We start from the raw sequence: 23,402 nt of genomic DNA on the forward strand, positions 1-23,402 counted from the left end.
TCATGAGAGTTGTAATAGCGCCATTAGTCTTTTCACTGCGGTTTCAAACCCAGTTAATAAATTTCCTGATGGCAAGTATTTCTTCTCCCATTTCCACTTATTGTTCTGTTAATGCAAAGCCACACATAAATGTAAAATGCATGATTAACCTTTACCCTGCTTGGTACTTGCAGCACTGCTAGGATGTTGCGGCATCAAGTACTCTTATTTTTCCACCATAGATGATCTCCTGCAAAAGGACAAAGGACTAAATGTCTTTTTTTTATACTTAGCTTCCAAATTAAACACATACATACATACATATATACACGTCACACCACACGCACATATATATAAAGGAGGTACTAATCACGATCTATACAAGATAGGGTAGCCCTACTGCCCTGTATCACATCCTGTCAATTATTATGTTCATTTAAGGTTGAATTTCAAAATAATTTCCCCCAAGAACTATGTGGCTTGTTTTCATCGTTTTTCCACAAAAATCAGAAAGCCAACAAAAATAACACATTTATCTGCTTTATCTAAGGTCAATTTCTTTACATACAGTCAGGACTGCGAGGGGGGAAGAGAGGTTTTTGAATACCCAAAATTGCTCATAGTATTTCTAAGCTAAAACACCTAATTAAATTACACAGTTATAAGATATCATTCCAGATTAGAGAGAATTCCCTCTGAAATCAATATCCATCATTTGTAGCCAAAGTCCACCGATACTAAATATACTTTAATTAATAACAATTGTATTAGACCTCTAATGTGATACCCAACCAATTTCACAAGGGACTGAATTTTTCTGAAATTTTTACTTGCACTGAGACCCTACTTCTCAAAATCTGTTTCTGTAACATTTGAGAAAAGAAAAATGTACTGTCTGAATTGAAAGGTCTTGCTGTTGGGTTGGGTTTTTTTGTAGCAAAGTATTATAAATTAAAAATAAAGACTAAATTGACTTTTGCCTGGCCCTGTCATTATGCACCAGGCAATTATTTTTGCTTGTTGTATTTTTAAGGAAAGATTTTATCAAACTCATTTAGCCTTTAAAAACAGATGGAGAAACAATTTGTTCTGCTTCTATTTGACCTGCCCTTTTTTTTTCCATTTTAAAAAGGGACTTCATTGATGTATAAACTCAGAAGTCAGATTTTTCTTTCACAAAAAATAGACTGGAATACTTACGAGTATTTTAAACAGCATTTAAGCATTTAAACTGAGTTATGTTATTCTTTTAGCTAGCATTTTTCTCATATATAATGATTCCAGGATACTTTTCTGCTCCTTTGTGGAACTGAAAAGAATAAGCACATAGCGTTGTACTCAGCATGTACATAGGTAGTTAAAAATTGTTATATTCTCACCAGGATTTTAATTGTCACAGCATACACAAATCCCACGAAATATAAATTAACTGCAAGTGTATCTGTACGATATCTTTTATTATGCAATATTACTTATTTCTTCTGTGTATGACAGTTGAGTCTGGACTTCTGTTTTTTGAAGTCCATTGAAGTTAAGAGATAAAAGACCACTCAAAAAAAATTAAAAAAAAGCTGGCGCAGTTGTTTGAGGAGAAGGCAGGAAACTGATAGATATTCTTTTTGATATCTTCTGTTTTATACATGAGATATAGTCAAGAATTAGGACACAGAACAAGGATGCCCACTTCAGAATGGTATCAGGGAATGCTCAAGCACAGAAAAAGAAGAAATGAGTATGATGCTAAAAGGAGAGATATTTTATGAAAATACCTGAGGAGTTTAGTTGCATTACCTGAAATGTTACCAATCACACTGGGAATCATACAGATGAAACTGCTGTCTAGAAGTTCTTTGACCATATAAGAGGACTGTGGGGTTTTTATTTCTAAGCAGTGTGTGTTTGGTTTGGTTTTTTTAATTGTAATGGCTTAAGTAGAAGGAATTGGACTTGGAGACCTAGCTTAGGACCTTTGTTTGTTGATGTAGAGCTAAAAAATTAGCTTTAGACTCAAAAATAGATTTTCTTAACTGGGTAAAAAGCACCTAAATGTTTTAAAGTGTTAATCTGTTTAAAGATGGGTGATATATTCTGATAAGTCATTTGTGAGATTTTAAACACTGAAGATTTTAATAAAAGATTTGTATAGTCCTGTTGTAAGCACACATGTGACTGAAATACATCAGCGTTTAGCCAATTGAAGAGGATACCCCAAATGTTGTTGGAGATCTATGTAAATGAATACACGAAAATGGTCTGGATGACAGAAGGCCATATTAGTGTAGCAATTTTGCGGCTCTTTCTCCAACATGATACCTTCTTATGCTAGTTAATCATCTTGCTCTAACAAAGAAGCTGTATGTTTGAAAGACATAAATACTGATTTAAAATGGTTTGCTTGTTAGATCTTACTAAATAATTAAAACTCAAGAGGTAGAGGTAGTTTTAAGTTAAACTCACAACTTTCTCTAGCAGCTGTAACGCAACTTGTCAGAGCTAAATGTAGGAAAAGTCAAAAAGCATTAGTTAAGCCTTCTCTTCTCTCAAAGTCAGAATTTCAGCCACAGAATGATCTATCCCCTTTCCATTTGTAATTTTTGGACAAAGTAGCATCATGGTCATAGGTCTTTGGGATAGCTATTTTGTAAAGAAGTTTCGCACTTTGAAATCTGTCCAATCTGTGGGTCTGGGAGTACTCCTCCCGTTTCCAAGTCCTGCCCAATCCTAGATGGACTGAAGTGTTGGGGGTGATGCTGAACATGAACCCTCTGGTGCCAAAAGCATCCCTCATCTCCTCAGTCTGAACACACAAAAGCTTTCATACTCAACAGGGCTTGAAAGGGCCGTGGGGACAGATCCCACCTTTTCCACCATGTAAGCTAAGGTTGCCTGGAGTTCCCCTGCTGCCCAGAGTGATGTCCAACTTTATACAGGATCTCTGCAAAGAGCCGTGCATATACATGCAGCAGAAGAGGAGAAGAAAAGGGGAAGATGGAGTATAAGTGTTTACCCATGTGTTTAAACTCCAGTACTTTTTCTCCCTGATTTGGTGGGAAAATTTCCTGCTTCCCTGCTGCGGGGTAATTGTGTGAATTTGCTACTTGTGGCCCTTACCCAAGTTCTCACTGCCCAACCAACTACTCAAATTGAATTGGGGTGAGAAATACCTCTGACTTAGTGAAATGACTCTTCTTGATCCTAGTGGATTTGAATCATGGCCTGATTTTGTGGTTGCTGGCATGACATCAGTAGAGAAATAGCTTGTTTTTGAATTAGTACTTCCAACTTTAGCTGCTCCACTAAAACAGTATGTGCTTATTTGGTGGTTTGTGAGACGAAAGTGGCCTAACACTACAAAGTTCTACAGGTCATAGTTTTACGAGGGAATGTAATGTTTTAGTGACAAAATGCAATCTTTAATATTTTATATACATTTTCATATGTTTACATAGATAAAATGCAATGTTTATCTTAATTTTTTATCGACAGTAGCTTCTGATTTAACTAAGAAAATGAACTGTAATTGGTGCTTTTACTGTATGGATGCTGAACTTATCAATGCACACTTCGATATGGCATAACACAAGCCCTACACTTCAAAGAGATGTACAAAACCCAAGCCTATAACTGCTATGGTGAAGTCAACTGCTGTGCATCTCTCTTAAGGCAGAAATAATTAAATACTTGGAAATATTTCCACTATGAATCCAAAGAGTATTTTAACTTCTAACTTTTCTAATATCCCAAGTCAAGCCCTGGAATTTTCCTCTAATCTCTACATAGGCACAGTGCATTGAGACAGTGTCTGTCATGAACAATGAATTCTGAGTTATTTCCAGCCCTCTAAAACAGAGATAAGTGCAACAAATTAGGCACATTTTAATTAAGTTAATCATCTACTACACCTGGAATTTTCTAAAGGATTAAAAAATACCAAAATATGATTCATTTTAGATTTTCTGGCATAGAAAAATTGCAGAAATTATACTGTATAAAGCTGAGACACAATATTTCATGGTCTCCATATTCTCAGGTGGCTGAAAGGCCATTCTTTAAAATTCACAGATTGTGAGGCGATACAGATTGCATTTTTTGTCATTCCAGCTTCCATCAGTGTACATCTCTACACATTTTTCTGTCCCTTTGCCATTTGGCTCATATTGACGCCACCTGGTATAATTCAGAGGTGTGCCATTCATATAGCTGAACTGACCTGAAGTCTCACTCTCTCTAATGCCCAGGTAAGCATATCGGTTATACTGTTTCACAATACCCAAAATAGCTTTATTCTCCTCCTCATTCATGGGAGTTGCAAGAGTTCCTCCAGCTTCTTCACAAGATTTTAGTGCAGATGCAAAATTAACTTCCTTCCCATTGCTGGCAAGTATTTTCTCTCCTACTTCTGTTATTTTCGTGTTCAAAGCAAGCACTAAAATATGAAAAGAAAAGAGCTAGTTAGTTTTTTGATTTCCTCTGGCATATTGATGGGAAAGTGAAGAAAGAAAAATCAAGAGAAGAGGAGAAAATTAAAACTGGTGAGAGGAAAGGAGGAGGAAAGGGATGAGGGCAAGAAAATGAGAGTGAAGAAAAGGATGAAGAGGAATGAAGCTGTTCAAAATTTTATGAATTCATCAGTTATTCAGTAAGTATATTGTTATGTTGCATGCAACCATCAGTTATCACCTCCTCCAGGACAAGGATGGCCCGCTACCATTTGCTACATATGGTAGCAGCCCTATTTTATTGTACTTCCTAAAGAGTGTCAGTTTTGCTTCAACTTTGAACAAAGGAAACAGAGAAATTATAAATATTTTGTGACCTCCTTCTCAGTACCCAAGAATTCTTTCCACCACCTTTAATGACTACACTGCTGGAAGATGTAAATGCTAGCAACATTGCACAAGTGTGTGGCTGAGGGATTTCCACAAATCAATGTGGAACGTGCAACATCAATTGGGATATTTATTTTATAAATTAAATTTGAATAAATGCATTCAGTGTTCCTGAGAAACCTGCTTCTCCAGGGAAAGCAGGTCCTGTGTGATGTCCTCTGCTTTGGAGGAGAAAATAGGGTAACCTCTTACAGACAGGTGACTTCTTGCTAGCGCAACGGGCCTTGTGCCACCTCTCATGAGGGACCCACAGTTCTCCAGTCCTTGCTCCCTCCTCTCAAGAGGATCTGTGGTCCAAGAGAGGGGGCTGCCCCAACCACCAGAGGCATATTTTACTTCTCATAAGGAGACACATTTGAAGTTGGTCCCTAGAGAGTTATATTTTCTGCAATAATTAGATTTGCTGACTCTATTCAATAGAGTAAGAGCTCACACTGATCAGACAAAAATGACGAGGAAAACTTCCTTTGTAAAAGTAGTATGCTGAGCAAAACAAACAGCACGTCTCTTCCCTATCCCTATCAAGGTTCATTAAGTTGCAGCTTCACTGTAAATACTCAAGTCCATTTTATTCTCTCTTTAAAGTACTCTTCTTTACTCTGGTTCTTATCTCATAATCACTAATGAAGTATGTCTAAATATATCCTCCCTTATAGTTGAAGCATCCAGGACTTTGCAAAGTGCAAAGCATCACTCCAGGTTGGAGTAGGCTTTGTATTACTTACTGGGCATCTGTTTATATTGAACATTACTATAGCATCAAAGTGAACTCAATTCATTCTTAACAGCTTTAATACATAGATAAGTAAGTACATTATTTCTGCTTTAAGGATGATACAGAAGCAAACAAAGTCTTATTTCCCACTGAAATTAGTGGGAATAATGCACCTACTTATTTTTGAAAATCTAGTCTAGTTGACTTATTTGAGGCCAAGAATCAGTCTGTGGCAGTACAGGAAACAGAGAGGGTCTTTTCCAACACCCCCCTCCTCCTGCCGAAAAAAGCATTAGCCCACTTTTCCTCTTCTGCTAACATCCAACAAAATTCCTAAGATACCTTTCTGATGTTTAACAGAAAGCTCTAGTTTTGAAATGTAGTACTAGGTTTCAAGTGCTATTTTATTTTGCAAGTCATGATTCTCTAATATATATTTTTTCATTGCATTTAAAATTGTTCATGAGCTGAAAAAGTAAAAACAGAAAAATTACCGCCTTTGAGTCTGGCAAGCCGATGTTTTAAACTTACTAAAACATTTTGTAATTCCGTGTCAAGAGAAGCAGGTAGACCTACACAGATAAAAATAGAAGTTATACAATCAAGCAAAACCAGGCTCTGCTGACAGGAACAATTCACTGGATAAAACTAATCGCTTCACAAAACTAACTCATGCATGATGTACTTCTCTTACATCACCTACAGTAAAAAAATTATTTTCCCACTATTTTTTCACCTTGTAGTTAATCTATATACCTAACACCCCCCTGCCCTCCAAAATGCTGATAATTCACCTCTGCATAGAAGAGGCCTAGGAAAAACTGTAAGAGAACCAGGATGCATGTTTCTAGGTTGAAGGCTTACATTTCTGTCGTGCCTGTGAAGGTGTAAAGATCCAAAGATAGTGTATCTGCCTATGTCTTTGACAAAGAGAATTTGTTTCATTCTAGTGATTGTTACTGAACAGGCACAAAGGAGATTTTGGGGAGGGAACTTGTGTTATGGCATCAAACAGAATTCAGCTCATACTATTTTCTTTTAGTCAGCTAAATGGATCCTTTGTGCTTTTACAGTGGGATCCTACTTTAATGTGACCTGTAAACACTGGTATAGGAGGGTTTCCACATAGGTTGTGTGAAACATGCACAGCTAATCCCGCACTGACTGCCAAGGTAGGCACTTTTTTCATACAGACTGCCAGTGGTAACAGCAGACTTGCATGTAGAAGGAAGTCACTAGTGTGCTCACGCGACTGTGTTGCCACTACTCGCAACTAAAATGGATGGGAATGTAGATGCCCCAAATGCTGTTCCATCTCCCTCTCTCTGAGCTGCAGTGTTGCAAATCTGACGTACTGCACTTCACTGACAGTGAGAAACAACATATCTGACCCAATAAAAACAGTACATTCAGCTGACAGAACTTTACATGGAAATTGGCCTTTTTCACCTGGTGGTCCAGTGTCTCCTTTCTCGCCTCGCTCTCCCTTGAGTCCTTGAGGTCCAGGAAGCCCATCTTTTCCAGGAGGCCCCATCAGACCTCCAGAGGGTCCCATGGGACCTGGAAAAAAGAAACATAAAAATAAAGTGATTTATATAATTTTCTTTCCAATCAATGCATATTCTGGAACCTTCAGGACACAACAGAACTTAATCTCAAACTGTAAATTGTTATATCTATGAACAATTTTGTTAGTGCTTTAGCCCTGATACCAGACCTGCAAAAACCATTTCTAGAAGCCTGGAAAAAGCATTAGTAGAAAGAAAATTATACAATGCAAAGTGCATTCCTTACCAGATTACTTCCACACATACTACCTTCCAGTACTGGAGAAACACACCAGAAGCCTTTTAATTACCCTTGTAATTATTGGAATAACATTTTCTTCATACTTAAAAAAAAAAAATCCTTCTGCTGTGAGAGAAAAGCATTTTGTGTGTGTGTGTATATATAAAAATATATACATATATATGTGCGTGTATATATAGTATATGTATATATTGTATATATATCTAAGTATATACATATATACATGTATATATATCTAAATATATACAATATGTATATATAAAAATATATATACATGCACGCATGCTTTATATATAATGCATACATAGCACATATATACACACACTATAATACATAGTGTATATATCTAAGTATATAAGTTTGTGTGTGGCGTGTGTGTATATATACATATGTAGATAAATAGATAGATTTAAGTATTGATAAACTGCTCATTTCCTCTCTTTTCCCAGAAGAGAGAAGAGGCTTATCTTTCCGAAAGAAAAATTAAGCCGACCACTTCCTCCATTCAGTTCTTCCCTCTTTTGCTCAACACAACAGCTTCCTAGAGGGCACCTGTTCCTCTACGCTATTGTCTTTTCTTCTCGCAGCCTTCATGACGAGGATTTGTTGCAAAAGGGGAAGTTCGCTGTGGGCTGAAACTATAGGTCAATTGACTTCAGAGCAGAAAAGCACTCTGTGTGAATTAACTGGAACTGGCAATCACTAGACATTTAAATAAACATGCTATTGCCTTATTTTGTCTGAATGAAAAGACAACATACAACAAGACATTTGTTTCCTTACTCTAGTCTTGCTTACGACTAGTACATGTGCAGTAGAGTGAAGATAATCACTGCAGTTACCTGGTGGACCCGGTTCTCCTCTGAGACCATCCCTTCCGTCCCTTCCAGGCAGCCCATTAGCTCCGGGAGTACCAGGTAGTCCAGGTATTCCTGCGCACTTATCCTGTGCATGGCAAGACCCGAGAAAAGCAGCTACTGCTGCAACCACGTAGAATGAATAGGACAACATGATTGCTCAGGGCAGCTGTAAAAAAACAAAAGCAAAAAAGCAAAAAACCCACATATTTGTCAGGAAACGATTCCCTAAGAAATGGAGGTATTGGCTGATATAATTGAATGCTTTTTTTTGTTTTTCGTTCTTCCCTTTTTGAAATTACATTATTTCCTGGTTCAAATTAAGTCTATAGTTTAGATATAAGAGATTTCCAGTTTTGTTTTTGCCACTGTTGCACAGCTGATACATAAAAAAGTTTCCAGACTAATACAGATTGGTATACTTATTTCAGACTGACAACTACACATTTGGAAGCAGTGGAGATAAATCACCCTTTATGCTATCACTATTTGTTGGTTTAATCCTTGAGAAATGGGCTCAGGTGTAAAACTGATCAAGCTTAAGCCATTACATGACTTTAAGGGCTATAATCACCCAGTGAAACACGATGTATATGTCACCAATCTAAAAGGCACAATCTGTTACAACAGTTGTTGTGATGGTATGGAGCTAGTTAGCAATCTCTTTAAATGCACTACCATTTAAGCACATTTATTTGAAATAAGCAGACTGATAGAGGGCAAAATTTTATAGATCAATTGACATTCCTATCTTGTTTTGAACAAAATTTCACAAGCTTGAAATCAGAGTTAGTCTTGTAGAAAAAAAGCATTTCTGCTGGATGGCAATAGGCTCATTCATTTTATTTTATCCTTTCAGGTATAATATTAAGTGGGGTTATAACCTCGGCGCCAAGATATCATGAGTAAAAAGCACTCTGAAGGTGCAGATCGTGGATTCACATGGAGCTAGTGAGTATGCAGCACTGGCTAATGCTGTGTGGTTATAAAACCTGAACTGATGGACTACAAGACACTGTGCATGGAGATATCCAGTTATTAGCATTATCCAGTTATTAGCATCATTCAGCTAAAAAAACAAGAAAGACAGGTTCAAGATGCCAGAATGAGTATCCCATTTTAATGGGATGACCCTTAAACAGAGCATATGACTTAATATCCAAGACCTCATTTTTCTTCTAGCCTGAATTAGAGATGACCATGTACTATATTAACTTTTAAAACTTCTACCCTTACAAAATTCAGAATCGACAAGATCACTTTTATTGACACAAAATAAGTTCTAAATGCAGCTCCACTTGCAGTTCACGATAAAAGGTCTGTAGGCGTGAATGCTGCAAGATTATTAACAGCTAGGTGTTCACCAATACATACAAGAAATTTGTTTCACAGCATATAAGACAAGCAGAATCTAAACATCTACTTACAATTAGCACCTTTTATTACATGGGTACATTAACACTGGACAGTGCTTTAAAAAGCTTATTGAAGTGTGGTTTCATCCTCCAGATTGACTCTATTGTAGAAGGCTTTTAGCTTCATTCTAAATCTGCCTCAAAACTGACTGTTTGTAAGGGCAAAATTCACTTGCGTTTCTACAGAGGAATGTCTCATTGAAATGAACTCAGCAGAATATACTCTTGAACATAAAACTATTCAATTATGCCATAAATTTCAGCATTAAGCTGTGTATAGAATCTGTTTAAGCAGTAGCAATTTCTGTCCCTACTGTCAAGAACATTCACATTTTATGAGAACATAAAAAACACCTCAGAACACACATGTTGTATTGAAAGCACCAAGAGTTTTGTGTGCTGAATCTGAAGCATCTGACAATGCTGACCACTGACTCCAGAGAACAGACTATTGAAGTTTCCAACAGAAACCTACTTTAGGTGGCTAGGAGTACTTGTGTCCCTGAGATAAGGAAATGCAATTACACCAGGTACTCTTCCTCTGATGCTGATCATTCAGTGAATTACATCTGAATGACTACTGCATTCAACTCATAATTGGATCATGATGCACAGTCAGAGTCCTGATCAGTCATATAGTAAGATGGAAAAACAACTCTTCAGTTTTAATCCAGTTTTAATGACCTTCATCAGTTATTGCAATCTGATGTCCTTCAGGCATCTCCTCATCTAGTAAAATTGTTACTATAAAAAAGTAAAAAAAACAGCAGTAAAAGAAAATGTAATTAAAAAATGCAAATATGACCACAGAAATGAAAAGGAACAGGTTTGCCGTCTAGCTGAAGTTCCTTGTTATTTATAAAAAGCAAATTCAACTTACCTTTTGGCTTCAAAGTGAAATGTATAAGAAGTTCTCAGAAGTCCCCTTTATATAGTGTGCTGCTTGTTAAATGCCACTGTGCTGAAGTGGAGACTGGATAAGTTGGGCAGGAATGAGCCCTATTTAATTTGCTTAGACACTTGTTACGCAAATACTGAGAACCATATTAAGGGCTGAGACATTTCTTTTTTCTCTTATAAGAACAGAAAGCCAAGTTTCAACAATCTTGAACAGAACACACAACTCCAGGTTTATAAACTCATACAAAAGATACAGAATTTTAAAGACACTTTCAGTAAATCTAATCGATATTATAACTAGATTTTCCTAGTTTTAAAAGTGCAAAAACCACATGTGCTCACCAGTGGCTTTCACAGAAGGAAAGGTGCTCTTGTAAATTAGGGAAAGCACTGTTGCCTTCTGGATAAAGTTTGATCTGATAATCAGAATGCTAAACTTTGCTTCCCATCTCTATAGTTGGCCTAGTTGCCTTATCTTACCATGATTTCCCAGACAGCGGTATGTATGCCTGCTGTTTTTGTGAGCATCTGGTCTCTTTTGTGCATAGTGCTCACTTGCTCAGAGACAAATCCCAGGAAAATCTGGATATATGCACAAAATCCTCAAATGGACAACATTTTCAAGTGAAAAAAGAGGACCGATGTATGCTTTGGTCGTCTGGTTTTCCAGTGATAAAGACCGGGATGAGGTGACTAATTCCTGTCCCGTCTGCCATAAGGACATGTAGGTTTGATTCTAGCCTAGGTTTGTTTTGTGAACTTCAGCAAGTCAGCATATCAGTCCCTCACCTGCAAGATAGAAATACTGCTGCTTCTACTTCACAGTTTTTGCCTGTTTGGCCAATTTACACTGTGGTCATTTCAGAGATACTACTCATTTGCATTTGACTGAAACTACTGATTTTTCTCTGAAGAATCTTTTATAGAAGCTTATCAATATATAAAAAATCTCCAGCATTAACACTTACGTAATTCAATATTATAAGGAGCACATATCTAAATAGCAGAGGATAACTTTTTTTTTCATGTAGATTTCACAGCTGGAGAATAATGAAGCATCAGCTCCTTATGGTTAAATCTAAAGTCCTGCACATCGACTAGGCAAAGTGCCTGATACAGTGCCATTGCTCACCTTCGTGCCACACAGCCTCACCTTCCTTACTTGTGATCACTTGGTGCAGCTTTTGCAGTTAGTATGACAAAATGCTGTCATTAAAGACTGGCAGGACAGGCACTCTCCCCCTCTCCCTTCCCATATTCTGTCTCCAGGTTTAGGAAAAAAAAAATAACTGAACTGTATTCAGCTTCTGTCTTGTCCTTTTAGAAAGAAACAGAAATCCAGAAACAATTTCATTCTAACTATGGATTTTGATCTCTTTTTAATTAATTAATCTCAAAATAATTTCCAAAAGGTCTGTATCTTTGATCATTGATGAAGCTGGTGGTTTCCAAAGCATCAGTTCAGTTTTCTATCCTGCAGGCCACATTATCTACTTTTAAATTCCTCCTTCTGTCTTTCTTGCTAGGCATGTAGCCCCAGTATGGGAATATTGCACAACAGTATGGGAATACTGCACAACAGAATGGGAAATAGTTGCTAGGCCTTGTTCAACAACAGAACAAAAATACCCATTGCAATGTCAATTAGTAGTGTCATAACGGGGTAAACACTGTCTTTTTGACTAGAAGGAGTGCAAAGAGTAACTACAGAGGCATTCTGCTGTGTTGTAGTTCCCATGGAGATGAACTGTACAGTGTCCTTCCTATTGAAAGTGGTAATAGGAAGCAATTTATGCTTGAACAGCCACTGGCCAAAATTACCTTGGAAACATATGCTCGTAATTCATATCTTGCCCTTACAGACAGCCACCTGGCCCTTGTTGTCAATTTAAAATAAAGATAATCTAGCCTGCAGATAGCAAAAAACCCTTCTAAGCTGTTATTATGTTCTCATTGCTGGGAAATGGCCCATCTAATGTCTCACTGATAAGTGTTACAACATATATATCCAAAAACACTGTCAACATTTATTTCATTTGTGATTGAAATTCAAAGTCCTTGGGAAAAACTCGTTATTGAAAACACATGGCACAAAACAGAGTTATACAGCAAAATAATAAACTCACCAAGCTGCTGTTCAGGTCTGATGGTCACAATAAAATGAAGCTGCTTTGCATCTTTACTGTAGAGACCCCAACTGGTAATGAATTCCCAGGAAATGCCACATATTATGATTGTTATTGCTGTTATAAGCTGAAAATTAAGATAAAATAGGTATTACAGATTTTCATTTTGCGCAGAACATTTCAGCAGATTGAACACCAAAATTCTGTATGCTTTAGCTAATTATGCTGTTGAAACATACAGTATTTATTATACTGAATCTGTTTCTTCTGTAATGGCATACTTTAGATTCTAATTAGTGCACAAATATAGAGGTGAACTTTAGATCTTTCAGGTACTAGGCAGACATTATGGCTTTTTGTTATTTTCAGTTACCATGATAAGTGTCTGCAGCTTCTGAGCGTAAATCTCTGAGCTTCAAACTAGCTAAGGAGGGTATTGCTGTAATTTTGCTAGTAACTAAGTTTTCAAAAGCCTTAGACTCAAAAGGTTATCAATATTCTGAAAGGTGATGATACTTATACTCTTCAATTACAAGCCAACTCCCTCACTGAGTTCTCTGAAAGACTTTGCAAGCCAAACATTTAATGAAAATACACATAACTTGTTGAAATTCTTTGTATTTTCCTTTATGATTAATAGTAATACCGAACCCAAACTACTCATCTCTTAACAGAGATAATACAGAGGATATAACTGGAAAAAAGTTTACTTCATAGTGAGTACACAGGTAAGTAAACAGGTTAAAAGTGAGAAAATTCCCTCAATACAGGTCTGGCTTATTTCAAACCAAAGCAGTTTTGTTTGCAAGCCATGTATTGCTTCAGCGTCTATTTTGAGGTGCTCACTGAAGAATAAGGACTCATATTTTTACCATCTTGACATAGTAAATAGGGCAATATTTGAGCAAAAAATTCTTCACGCCCAAAATGGAAGTTTAGGGCCTATGCCTGGTGCCCTAATAAAAATTATGACCTCTCCCACAGACATTTGCTATGCTTATATCCTTAATTGTTACAATTACACTCCTGTTACACAGTTACTACTGTTCCCTTCTGAGCTACACTGAGGTCTTTTGTTCTAACAACAAAATGTGAAAATTGATACCTCGAATCAGAAAGATTAACACAGTGAACCTAAATACCATGTATTTTCATTCATTTGTGAGGATTGGAAGACTGCTGCAACATAGCTGAAATTCAAGCAGCTGAAACTATGGCATTTTAAATAGCAGTGCTACATCAGATAGCCTCTCTTCCTTGTTTGTTACTTTGAATATCTCAGGAAAATATCCACAGGAAACAGAACAGAACAGTGGCAAGTTCTTGGACTTTTTTTTAAATCACTAGAACGCTTTTTTGCTGAACAGAATGATTCAGGGAATGCTATATCATAAGATAGGAATGTGTAACTTCCTTTGAGTCTAAAAAGCAACAGCAGCACCTCTCAAGTCTTCTAGTTTCAACTGACCTTCAAAGAGAATTGGGTACTTAACTGTCCTTTGGACATCACCTTAGGCACACCAGCAGTTGAGGAGAAAGATAAAAGACAATAAGGAAAGGGAAAACTCAGAGGAAGAAGGTCTGAGAAACCAGTGGGAGGAGGTTCTTTTCTCTAATCAGATACTGAGAAGGGAAAAGGTGGGCTAGCCACTTGGATTTGGATAACAGACACTGATACCTTCTCTACGCTGAGATGCAGCCCATTGCAACCTCTAGTGCAAGCTGCATTAGGAAACATTTCCAACTGTTTTCTTTCTGCTCTGCAGTGTATTTTCTTTTTTTAGCTAGCTGATTAAAACCCCTTAAAGTTCATCTAGCAAATAAAAACAAGGGTCAGATGAAGACCCAGAGAAACAGAAAGAAAACAAAAGGGAACAAACAGAGTCCTAGAACCTCAAATTCCCTCTGGAGAGAGTTGGAAGATCCTGAATACTGCCTGAGGCCAGTACAATTCAAAATACAACAGTTTAGTAGATTATTAAAGCGCAGCAGACTGATTTTGCATGACAAATCAGAGAGAATGTTTAATAACCCCAAGGAATTTAATAACCATGGATGCCAACTACTTAACTAGTAAAATATGATTTTATTATTCCATGGGGGTCACTCCTTATAGCCTTTCTAGCGATTTTATATGCTGTTTTGAAGCTTAAAAATTTTTCCTTAGTAAGACAAGAGAAACTCTAGAAAATTATTAATAATCATTTCAACTACCTGCTGGATTTGATTTTCTTGTATTTTGGTTTGGCATTCACTGCTCTGATTTTAGGAATCATTTTATGAATTTGGCACACAAAACCTCAGCCCTTGCATATCCAAGCAGCTCACTGCCTGGCTAAGGAGCATCTGTTCTGTTGTTAGTGGGGCAATTTGAACCACAGCCTGGCCTACAGATTTCAGATCCATTCTGCTAAGCACAACCATGACGACTATATGCATACCAGTAAGATAGACTATGTGTATCTCCATACTTTTTCCATCACAAATGTACAAATGGGAACTTCCTTCCAGTTTCTCCCAGATACCAAAATACATATGTACCATGCAGCTGCATACCCATTATCTCTGTTCAGTGTTAGCTCTGCAGCAGTGCCCAGGGTCTGCCGGCCTATCTCTGCTGTTCTGGGAATATAAACAGCAGCACAATTACAAGTACCTTATTGTATTGAGTGTTGTATTTTCATTCACTTCAGCAGAGACATGAGATTCCAAACAAGTACTGAACTAAACCACACTGGTGTAGCTCATGTGCCACAAGTACAGGCAAGTTTATGTAAAGGCATAGACCTATAGTTTCAGTGAAGTATGCTGTCACAGCAGTAGCTGTTGCCAAGCTAACGATCTTCTCAAATCTTTTGACTTTTTCTGCCTCTCTCCTGTCTCCTGAAGCTTTCAGTGGCTCCTCACATCTGTCACCAGTCATATACTTGCCTGTTCTCTGAATATTCTTGCCCACATCCACGAGAGGGAGGCAGCCTGTAGCACTACCTCTATAAAAGCTATCGTATCTTGCGTGCCTGGTTCACAGAGGGAATGAACTACGACAGAGATTCACATCTGGATCATCAGTGGTTGGCAAGAGGCAATATGCTTGTTTGTCAGGTGTTGCTGCTGAGTGGGAGCCAGCCTTTACAGGAGAGCTTCAAACGTTCTTAAAGTAGCCTCATGGCTTGTCTGTCTTACCAGAGTGTCCCAGGGATTCAAGCCAGAAAATAAGTACAGCATAGGTCTGGTCTTTCATAGCTGTGCCCTTTCAGAAGTGCCTTCATCTGCCCACAGGGCCAAACTGTGCAACCACAGTTGTGTGCATGTTGCACAATGGAAGAAATATCGCAGGAGTGAAGAGAGGGTGCAGCCCGTGAGTGTTAGGGTTCGATGGCACTTTGCATGGGCTTAGCTGCCTCCCTGCAATTCAGCTCTGCACAGAGCCCGGCCTGCTGAGTACACAGAGTGCCCCTTTCGCAACGTCAGCCCAATTCCACAGTAATCTTGGGCAATCATCTAAAGCCAAAGTGGATTTTAAGTATTAACTTTTAAAAAAAAGTTTTCGAAACCTACAGAAAATAATTGTGGTCCTGACTGTTGCAGTACTAGTGTTACCACAATGGGTGTGTTGCTGTGATACCTGTATGAAATCTTCACAGACTCAGCCCTACTGTCCCACTCTGCTTTTCTTTTGGGCTTTTAATACTGATCTCCCCATGAACCTGGTTCTCCAGCATCTATTTTTCCCAGCTATGTTTCCACACAAACAGGGCCCAACTCTCTAATAACTTCTACTTTTTATGCTTCTTTTACCTTCCCAAAGTAAGCATATTGTGCCGATGTAACAGCGATGAACAATGTAAACTCTTATACTTTCCAAGGACTCAGATGACTTGCTAGAATAAAGGCCAAATTCAGAACGCTTCTGACAGCATTAGACAAAGATAAACATCAGGGCAGCAGTATTCAGAAGCATTGAAAAGGCTGCCTGTAACATGAGACAGGGGTAGAATATGATTTTAAGTGAACTGACACATAACACATTTAAGCATTGTAGACAACATTTGAAACATTTCTTAAATAGCTTTTACAACTGCAATTGTGTGATGAGCTTGCAGCTTTTCTTGCTACACAGACTCCTGCTGCACTGTTCCTGACACTTGATCTTCATTTGTTAAAAAATACAAGCCCTGCCTTAAGACAGACTTCAAAATATGAGATAAAAAAGAAACTAACAATTTGTTTGTACAGGACTTTTCAGTCAAGAGCCTTTTAAGCTTTTGTCCACCATCGTCATGAAAGCTCAAAATGCACTTTGGTCTTCAAAATGAAAGCTGAGATTCTCCAAATGCTGTCAACTGTACTTTTAAGCTAAATACTAGTTATTAGAAAATGACAGCACACAGAGGGTAACCTGAGGCTTCAGGGTAATATTTGCTCTACTAGTCTTTGTTGCACAAACATAAGATCTATTTAGCATGCTTAGGAAGCACCATTAGTACCTCCTTTCTCAACTTAGTTGCCAGGTGGCCCTAAATAAACAGAGGTCAAAGAGGTAAAAAGGTTTAAACAAATACATCATTTCTTCCTCCTGCCTTTCTCCTTCCTAAATTTATCCTCTTTATCTTGCTTCTGTGTATGCATATATCTGTGTAGGGAGGATGGAGAGGGCATGAGGAGGATACAGGAGTTAAAAGGTTGTGATTTATAAGCAAAGCTGCATTGACCCAACTACTTTTGAGTGGGACACCCTTGCACAGATGTCATTAGACCCTTAAAGTGAAAGGTAGGAGATAATCAAGACCAACGTATTCATTAGAAATTATGATGCTTTGAAAGGGGTTTCAGGACTTCCAATTAAGTGGTGAAGTGCCGTGCCCATCTCAGCTAAAAAAGCTTGTAGTAGTGCAGCCTCTGTTCTTTTATAAACCTCAGTCATCTGTCTCAGAGTAAAAAGTATGCTTGGGAATAACTCTTGGGGGGGGGGGGTGAAGGCTGCACAGAGCCTTTTCTTGTGCCTATTGCAAGCAGAAGGCAAAGGCGGCCAAGAGTTATTGTCCTGCAGTGCAGATGGGGGAGAGGGGAAGGAGGCAGCCCAGACATCTTCCCCAAGAGAGCTGGGCAAACCTGACAGGGAAAGCTGCCGAAATGAGATCCTCAGTCTCACATTGGTTTGTGCCTAAAATTGAACTTTACCCTAAAACTAAGATTTAAGCAAAGGAATGGCTCAGCATTTTTCAGTGCAGATGGAGAAGGCAGCTGCAGGACTGGATAGTTAAATCCCTCCTTCCCCTTCTCACTGCTTGTGAGTGTCTCTGGAATTTTTTTCAAATACAAGCCGCAAGATGGAGTGGGAGAGTTAGGGATGTGAATAACTGAGACCTACCATGACCAAGTTGCTTCATGAATCCAAATGACTGGGCAAATAAGAGACCAAAGGCAAAGCAACACAGGAACAGAGGGCAGCTTCAGGGACTTGAATGTCGTGAGAGAATTTATATACTCACACGTTTCTTGCAGCTCTGTACTACTGATTTTTGTTGGGGCTGCAATGAAACACACTGAGATTTAGTCTCTGCTGCACTGCTGAGCCGATGCAAGCCCATTTCCAAGCAGCCAAAAAATGTTAGCATGCTCGGGCTCTCTGGAATCAGACACCTAAATGTGGGTTGACTACTTCTCTCACGTTTTGCACGCTTTGTCCCAAGTACGCTCCAGCTGCTTGAAGTTTTATCTATATTTAGACACTCTCCAGGCCTGGGAGAGGATGCCAGCCAGTTACAGGCAGTCGTATCTTCCTCCCACTGTAGGGCTGCCAGAAGCCTCTTCCAGGATTAACACGCATGCTCAGCTCTGTGGGACGAACTGTGCCACGAGCTGAACACACGAACCGAACAGAGCGAAGAGTCAGCCCAGAAACAGCTCTCACACTGTCTGCCCTGAAGACCAATCTAAACAGCTCAAGCTACCCATGCCTGAAACACCACTAGGGTCACAGACCGTAACGAGGGATATTAACTGCAAGTGCCTCAGGATAAAATCATCCCCTAGAGTTAATACAGAGGATCCAGTCATGCTGCAAATGCTCAGAGGTTTGCCAGAGAGCTTAAAAGAGACACAGGACTGCACTTGGGCTTCTGGGATCTCCTGCATCCTTTCTCTTCCTGGAGATCACTGGCCAAGCTACAATCTGGGAATTATTTTCCTTCCCTTATGTCACCAGGTGCTGGGCCAGAGGGTACAGCCACTGTAGTTGTGCTAAAGCCACAGACATTCCTGCATAATGTTTCTCCTCCGCACGCTTCACACGAGACCAGAGTAGAGACCCAAGAAAGCGATGCCTCCTTCCATAGCAGGAAACATGCCAGAACAAAGGGCACATTTCTCCTCTGCTCTGAGCATAAATTGACCACCCCTTCCCCCCATATCTATGTAACGTATAAAAAGTTAAGCAGTAAGCAGAAGTTGCTACTGAAGGAAATCACTTCCTGTCTCCTTCCTGTAGTTCCAAATAAAAAATGCCACATGAAAAATAAAGAGAAGGAAAAGAGCTTTTCAGGAATTCTGCTTTTTCAGATGTGACAGGATAGCTGTTCCTAAGCCTGAAATTGTACTATGTCTTAGAAAAATAAATCCAGCAGCTGATTTACAAATGCTGCCCTCATCCTGAATTACTCCAAAGCTCTGCAGAGGTCAAATGAGACAGTTCTAAGCAGTGGTGTAACAGCAAATACAGATTAATTTATAATCCATGCAAAATGAAGTGGTCACCAGAGAGGCTGATTTAAGCCTCTTGGAAGCAAACAGAAAACACTTTTGCAGAAGAAGAAATGCGTCCCTAACATGTGGTGAGGAAGGTCAGAACTTAGGGCACATCTGAGAGCACCTCACTGTCTGAGTTTGAAAGTTTCAAGTAGCGATACTTAGCAAAAGTTCATTTACTACAGCCAGGTTTTGTTTCTGTCTTGTGGACTTTTGTCCAGTCTGAGAGGATCAGCATGCCCTTCTGCAATGAGCTGCTGGAGCTCAGAGATTCTGGCGCTGCTCCTTTGCGGCGTGGTTTTGGACATGTAACTTGCACATATTAATTTTTTTCTCACTGTGAAGGCCTCTGAACATCAGTCACTGGGTGCTACCGAGCTGATCTTCATGCAGGACAACTGAATGTTCAGGTGATTGACAGTGGGAAACAGAACCATTCACACCAAACACCATTTATTCCAAATCGTGTTTGAATTAGCAATTAGGTCACTGTAATCTACTGGCTGACCCACTGCGGGCATAATACCTCACCACTCTTAGCCCAGCTCCAAATTAAATGGTCACAAAAAATATCACAGTGTTTTTGGAGACAGTCTCATAGTAGAGTTAAAGTTTTCATTCATTCAAAATGAATGTACTGGAGACTGAATTACCACTGAGTCCTAAACCTGGAAGCACAACAGGACTGTACTTACTCTCTAGACGGTCTCTTTTGTGTCCTAAATCGACCCAAATCTGTCTTTTAAATATTGCAGCATATCCTGCATTTTCATATAATAAATATTCATTGAAAACTCTCAGGCAAACTATTAAAACCTCTTGTTTTCATAGCTGCAGGACACCAATTTTTGAAGAAAAGGCATACAGTTCACTTGAGAATTGCAGATGTGTTTCCAGTAATGACAAGGAAAATATGACGCAGATCAGCAGATATATCATACTCTAGGAAATTCATACCCTCCACAACTCCAATAATTACTTTTCTACTATACCTGTATGACCTGCTGTATAGAAAAGAAATGTCATTACTTACACAGGCAACACAGTATTAGGCAGTGAAAATAACAGCTATGAAACAGATGCATCGGGCAAATGAAACAGATGGATACTGCCTAAAGTGTCTCTTTCATGACATAACATTAAACTGTTTTAACTTCAGAGCTGTCTTAAACTAAACTAAGACAAGACTGTATTTCAGTTCATTTTACATTTACTTAATTTTACACTATACACTACTAGTGGAGAATATATCAGAGGCTCAGTTTCTTCATGCTGCATATGCAGCCTTTTTGTAGAGTTAGGTGAGAGCATACTCTCTGGCCAAACATAAAAACCCTTCTGTTCCTTGTGGGTAAACATGACAACCATCAAATACGCTGCAAGTGTCCTTTCTATCTTAGCTGTGAGGTTGACCGTGTAATCTAGATATTTTATACAACAGCATTTAATTTTGCCCCAAATAAAGTGAGAAAAAGGATGGGAAGATGACTTGCCTCTTACCTGTGTTTGTGTACTTGCAGGTGTGCTGGAAGCACAGCCAAGGCCTTCCAGAAACACTTCAGGAGGAGGAGGAAGGGCTTGACAACCCAGTAAGTCACATTACCTCTCACAGGAGTACAAAGAGTGGAAAAGTTAGATTCAGATGGACCTATGTTTCAGTTTGTGCCCCTTGCCTCTTGCCCTGTCACTGGGCACCACTGAAAAGAGTCTGGTCCTGTCCTTCTTACACTCTCCCTCCACATATTTAAACACACTGATAAGATCCCCAAGAGTTTTCCTCTCCAGGCTAAGCAATCTCAGCTCTCTCAGCCTTTCCTCATATGATGCTCCAGTGCCTTCATCATCTTAGCAGCCCTTTGCTGGACTTGCTCCAGTAGCTCCATCTCTTTCTTATACTGGGCAGCCCAGAACTGGACCCGGCACTCCAGACATGTCTCACCTGTGCTGAGCAGAGGGGAAGGATCATCTCCCTCAACCTCCTGGCAATGCTCTTCCTAATGTAACCCAGGATGCTGTTGGCCTTCTTGGCCACAAGGGCACATTGCTGGCTTATGGTCAACTTGGTGTCCATCAGGACCCCCAGGGCCTTTTCTGCAAAGCTGCTCTCCAGCCAGTCAGCCCCCAGCCTGTATTTATTTACTAAAGATTATCTATTATATTACATAGACTAATCTCAAAATGCCCTATCTTCAGTAAACATTTCCCTGATTTTAAATGCATAAAATTTACTTTGGTTCATATTTTAACTTCAACAGCTCGTGAAATATAGTTTAAGCCAATAGGCCAGACCACGTACTAGGCCACATGAACAGGAAGACACTTTTCAAATGCTGGTTGGCACCCTGTCAAGGTGATACGCTTAAGAAGTATATAATGCAGACATGAGGTCCTCAGCACCAAATGCTTCACTGTACAGAAATGTTCCCATCGTTCCACACTACTGCGTCGTTGCCAATGCAGACACAGTCCCTCTCTCTACTGGGGTGCTTAGCTTTGAAGTCTTCTTAAACTAAGTGAAAGAGGAATGGAAAATCTTTTGTCGTTCTCTGGTCAAAACCTTAAAGTTTGCACAAAAACCTTTTTTGCAATTGCCAAACTTTGCAATTTGAATGTGGACAAAAATACTGGTATTTGGCTTCACTGTCATGGTATTCATCTGTTCCTGCTTAATCCGCTCTGTAGTTCACCTCTTTGTAGCTCATTTTAGTTGAAAGTAGCTCCTATCAAGAAAATCATAAAATCCTATGGTATCGCTTCCCTCACATTTAGGACCTCTTTGTATGAATATGGCCCTTTGCTATTTTTCTGCATGGAATAAATTTCACCGTCAGGTTCTTGGGTTTAATTTCTCTTTTGTGTTGCATTTAAATCCTTATCTGTATCTCCTGTATTTCAAACAATGCCTATAAGACTGTCGAAAAAGATCTTCCTCTTCTTTTGTGAAATACACTCCTCTCCTTCAGTCAAAACAGAAAGACCAAAGAATAGTGCCTGAACAATTTCATCCGGACTCTGACTGTATCTGTATGTATGAAACCCAAAAGAGAACCAATCAAGCTTATAAGAATCTGAAAATCTCAAGGTGTAATGAAAATACCTAATAGAAAACAGTCATCTACCTCAACATGCTGCAAAATCATTTTAATGCTTTTTCCTTGTATGTCTAAATTTAAAGGATTTCTCTTTATGCCAAAAGAAGCATACAGAATTGCAGTTTGAGACAAATCCTAACCCCTCCAGCTATTGCATCTCTCCTGGGACTCTTCTCTCCACGACTATCAGGATTACTGTGTATCTAAACTTAGATTAAAGTATTTCTCAAGATAGCATTTCCACTAGCAGCAAACACCCATATCTTGAATTACAAAAGATTTAAGTGCTTTTAAGTAGTCATGATCTCACTGCTTCTCATTCCCATTCCTTTCAGAGCTTGTGTATTAATAAGATACATTTCTTCCTCAGTATTACACCTCAGAGCTGCATTACTCTTGAATCTCAGAACTGTAATACTTTGCTGCCCTCTCTGAGTGGGAGAACAATAACAGGCAATAACATCATAAGGTAAAAGCTCTATATGACATGTTGAAAATTTGCACCATAGTAATTATCCTTGATTTTAATACGATGGTGAAATTTGAGACAATCATGTCTAATGTAGTTTGTGTTTAACTGAAAAAAACCAAAATTAAACTACCACAAACCTCAGCTGACATAAACTTTTAGAGTTAACGAGACACATACTTAAGGCAATTGGCCTGATGTTCTCCCAGTTCTGCCAGTCAAATTAAAATCAAAAACAAGTCCAAGGAAGCATCATTAGGTTGACATATTGCAGTAAGGAGAGAAAATCAAATTCAGCATGAATTTTGAAACTCTCTTCAATTACTTCTTTTTATTTTAAGCTTCACAAAAGATTAACCATGGAGAGCAGCCTGTCCTGTCATGTTCCGTCTGATAAAGTACAA

General features: G+C 38.8%; 1 protein-coding gene across 3 annotated transcripts in view; it reads right to left on the reverse strand.

The window, feature by feature from the left end:
• Positions 1–287: 287 nt before the first annotated feature.
• Positions 288–23,402, reverse strand: part of LOC112993284 (pulmonary surfactant-associated protein A-like) — a 161,400-nt gene continuing 138,285 nt past the window's right edge. For 2 of the 3 annotated variants that reach the window (XM_064513788.1, XM_064513789.1), the window contains 5 exons: positions 12,691–12,817; positions 8,235–8,418; positions 7,033–7,143; positions 6,078–6,155; positions 288–4,405 (listed from right to left, as the gene is read on the reverse strand). In XM_064513788.1, coding sequence (XP_064369858.1) covers positions 4,029–4,405; positions 6,078–6,155; positions 7,033–7,143; positions 8,235–8,403 — 735 coding nt within the window. In that variant the 5' untranslated portion in view covers positions 8,404–8,418; positions 12,691–12,817 and the 3' untranslated portion in view covers positions 288–4,028. Of the gene's footprint in view, positions 4,406–6,077; positions 6,156–7,032; positions 7,144–8,234; positions 8,419–12,690; positions 12,818–20,937; positions 21,808–23,402 lie in introns of those variants that run through there. The other variant, XM_064513790.1, reaches the window with a different exon arrangement.

The sequence above is a fragment of the Dromaius novaehollandiae genome, chromosome 6, assembly GCF_036370855.1.
Source record: "Dromaius novaehollandiae isolate bDroNov1 chromosome 6, bDroNov1.hap1, whole genome shotgun sequence".
NCBI lineage: Eukaryota > Metazoa > Chordata > Aves > Casuariiformes > Dromaiidae > Dromaius > Dromaius novaehollandiae.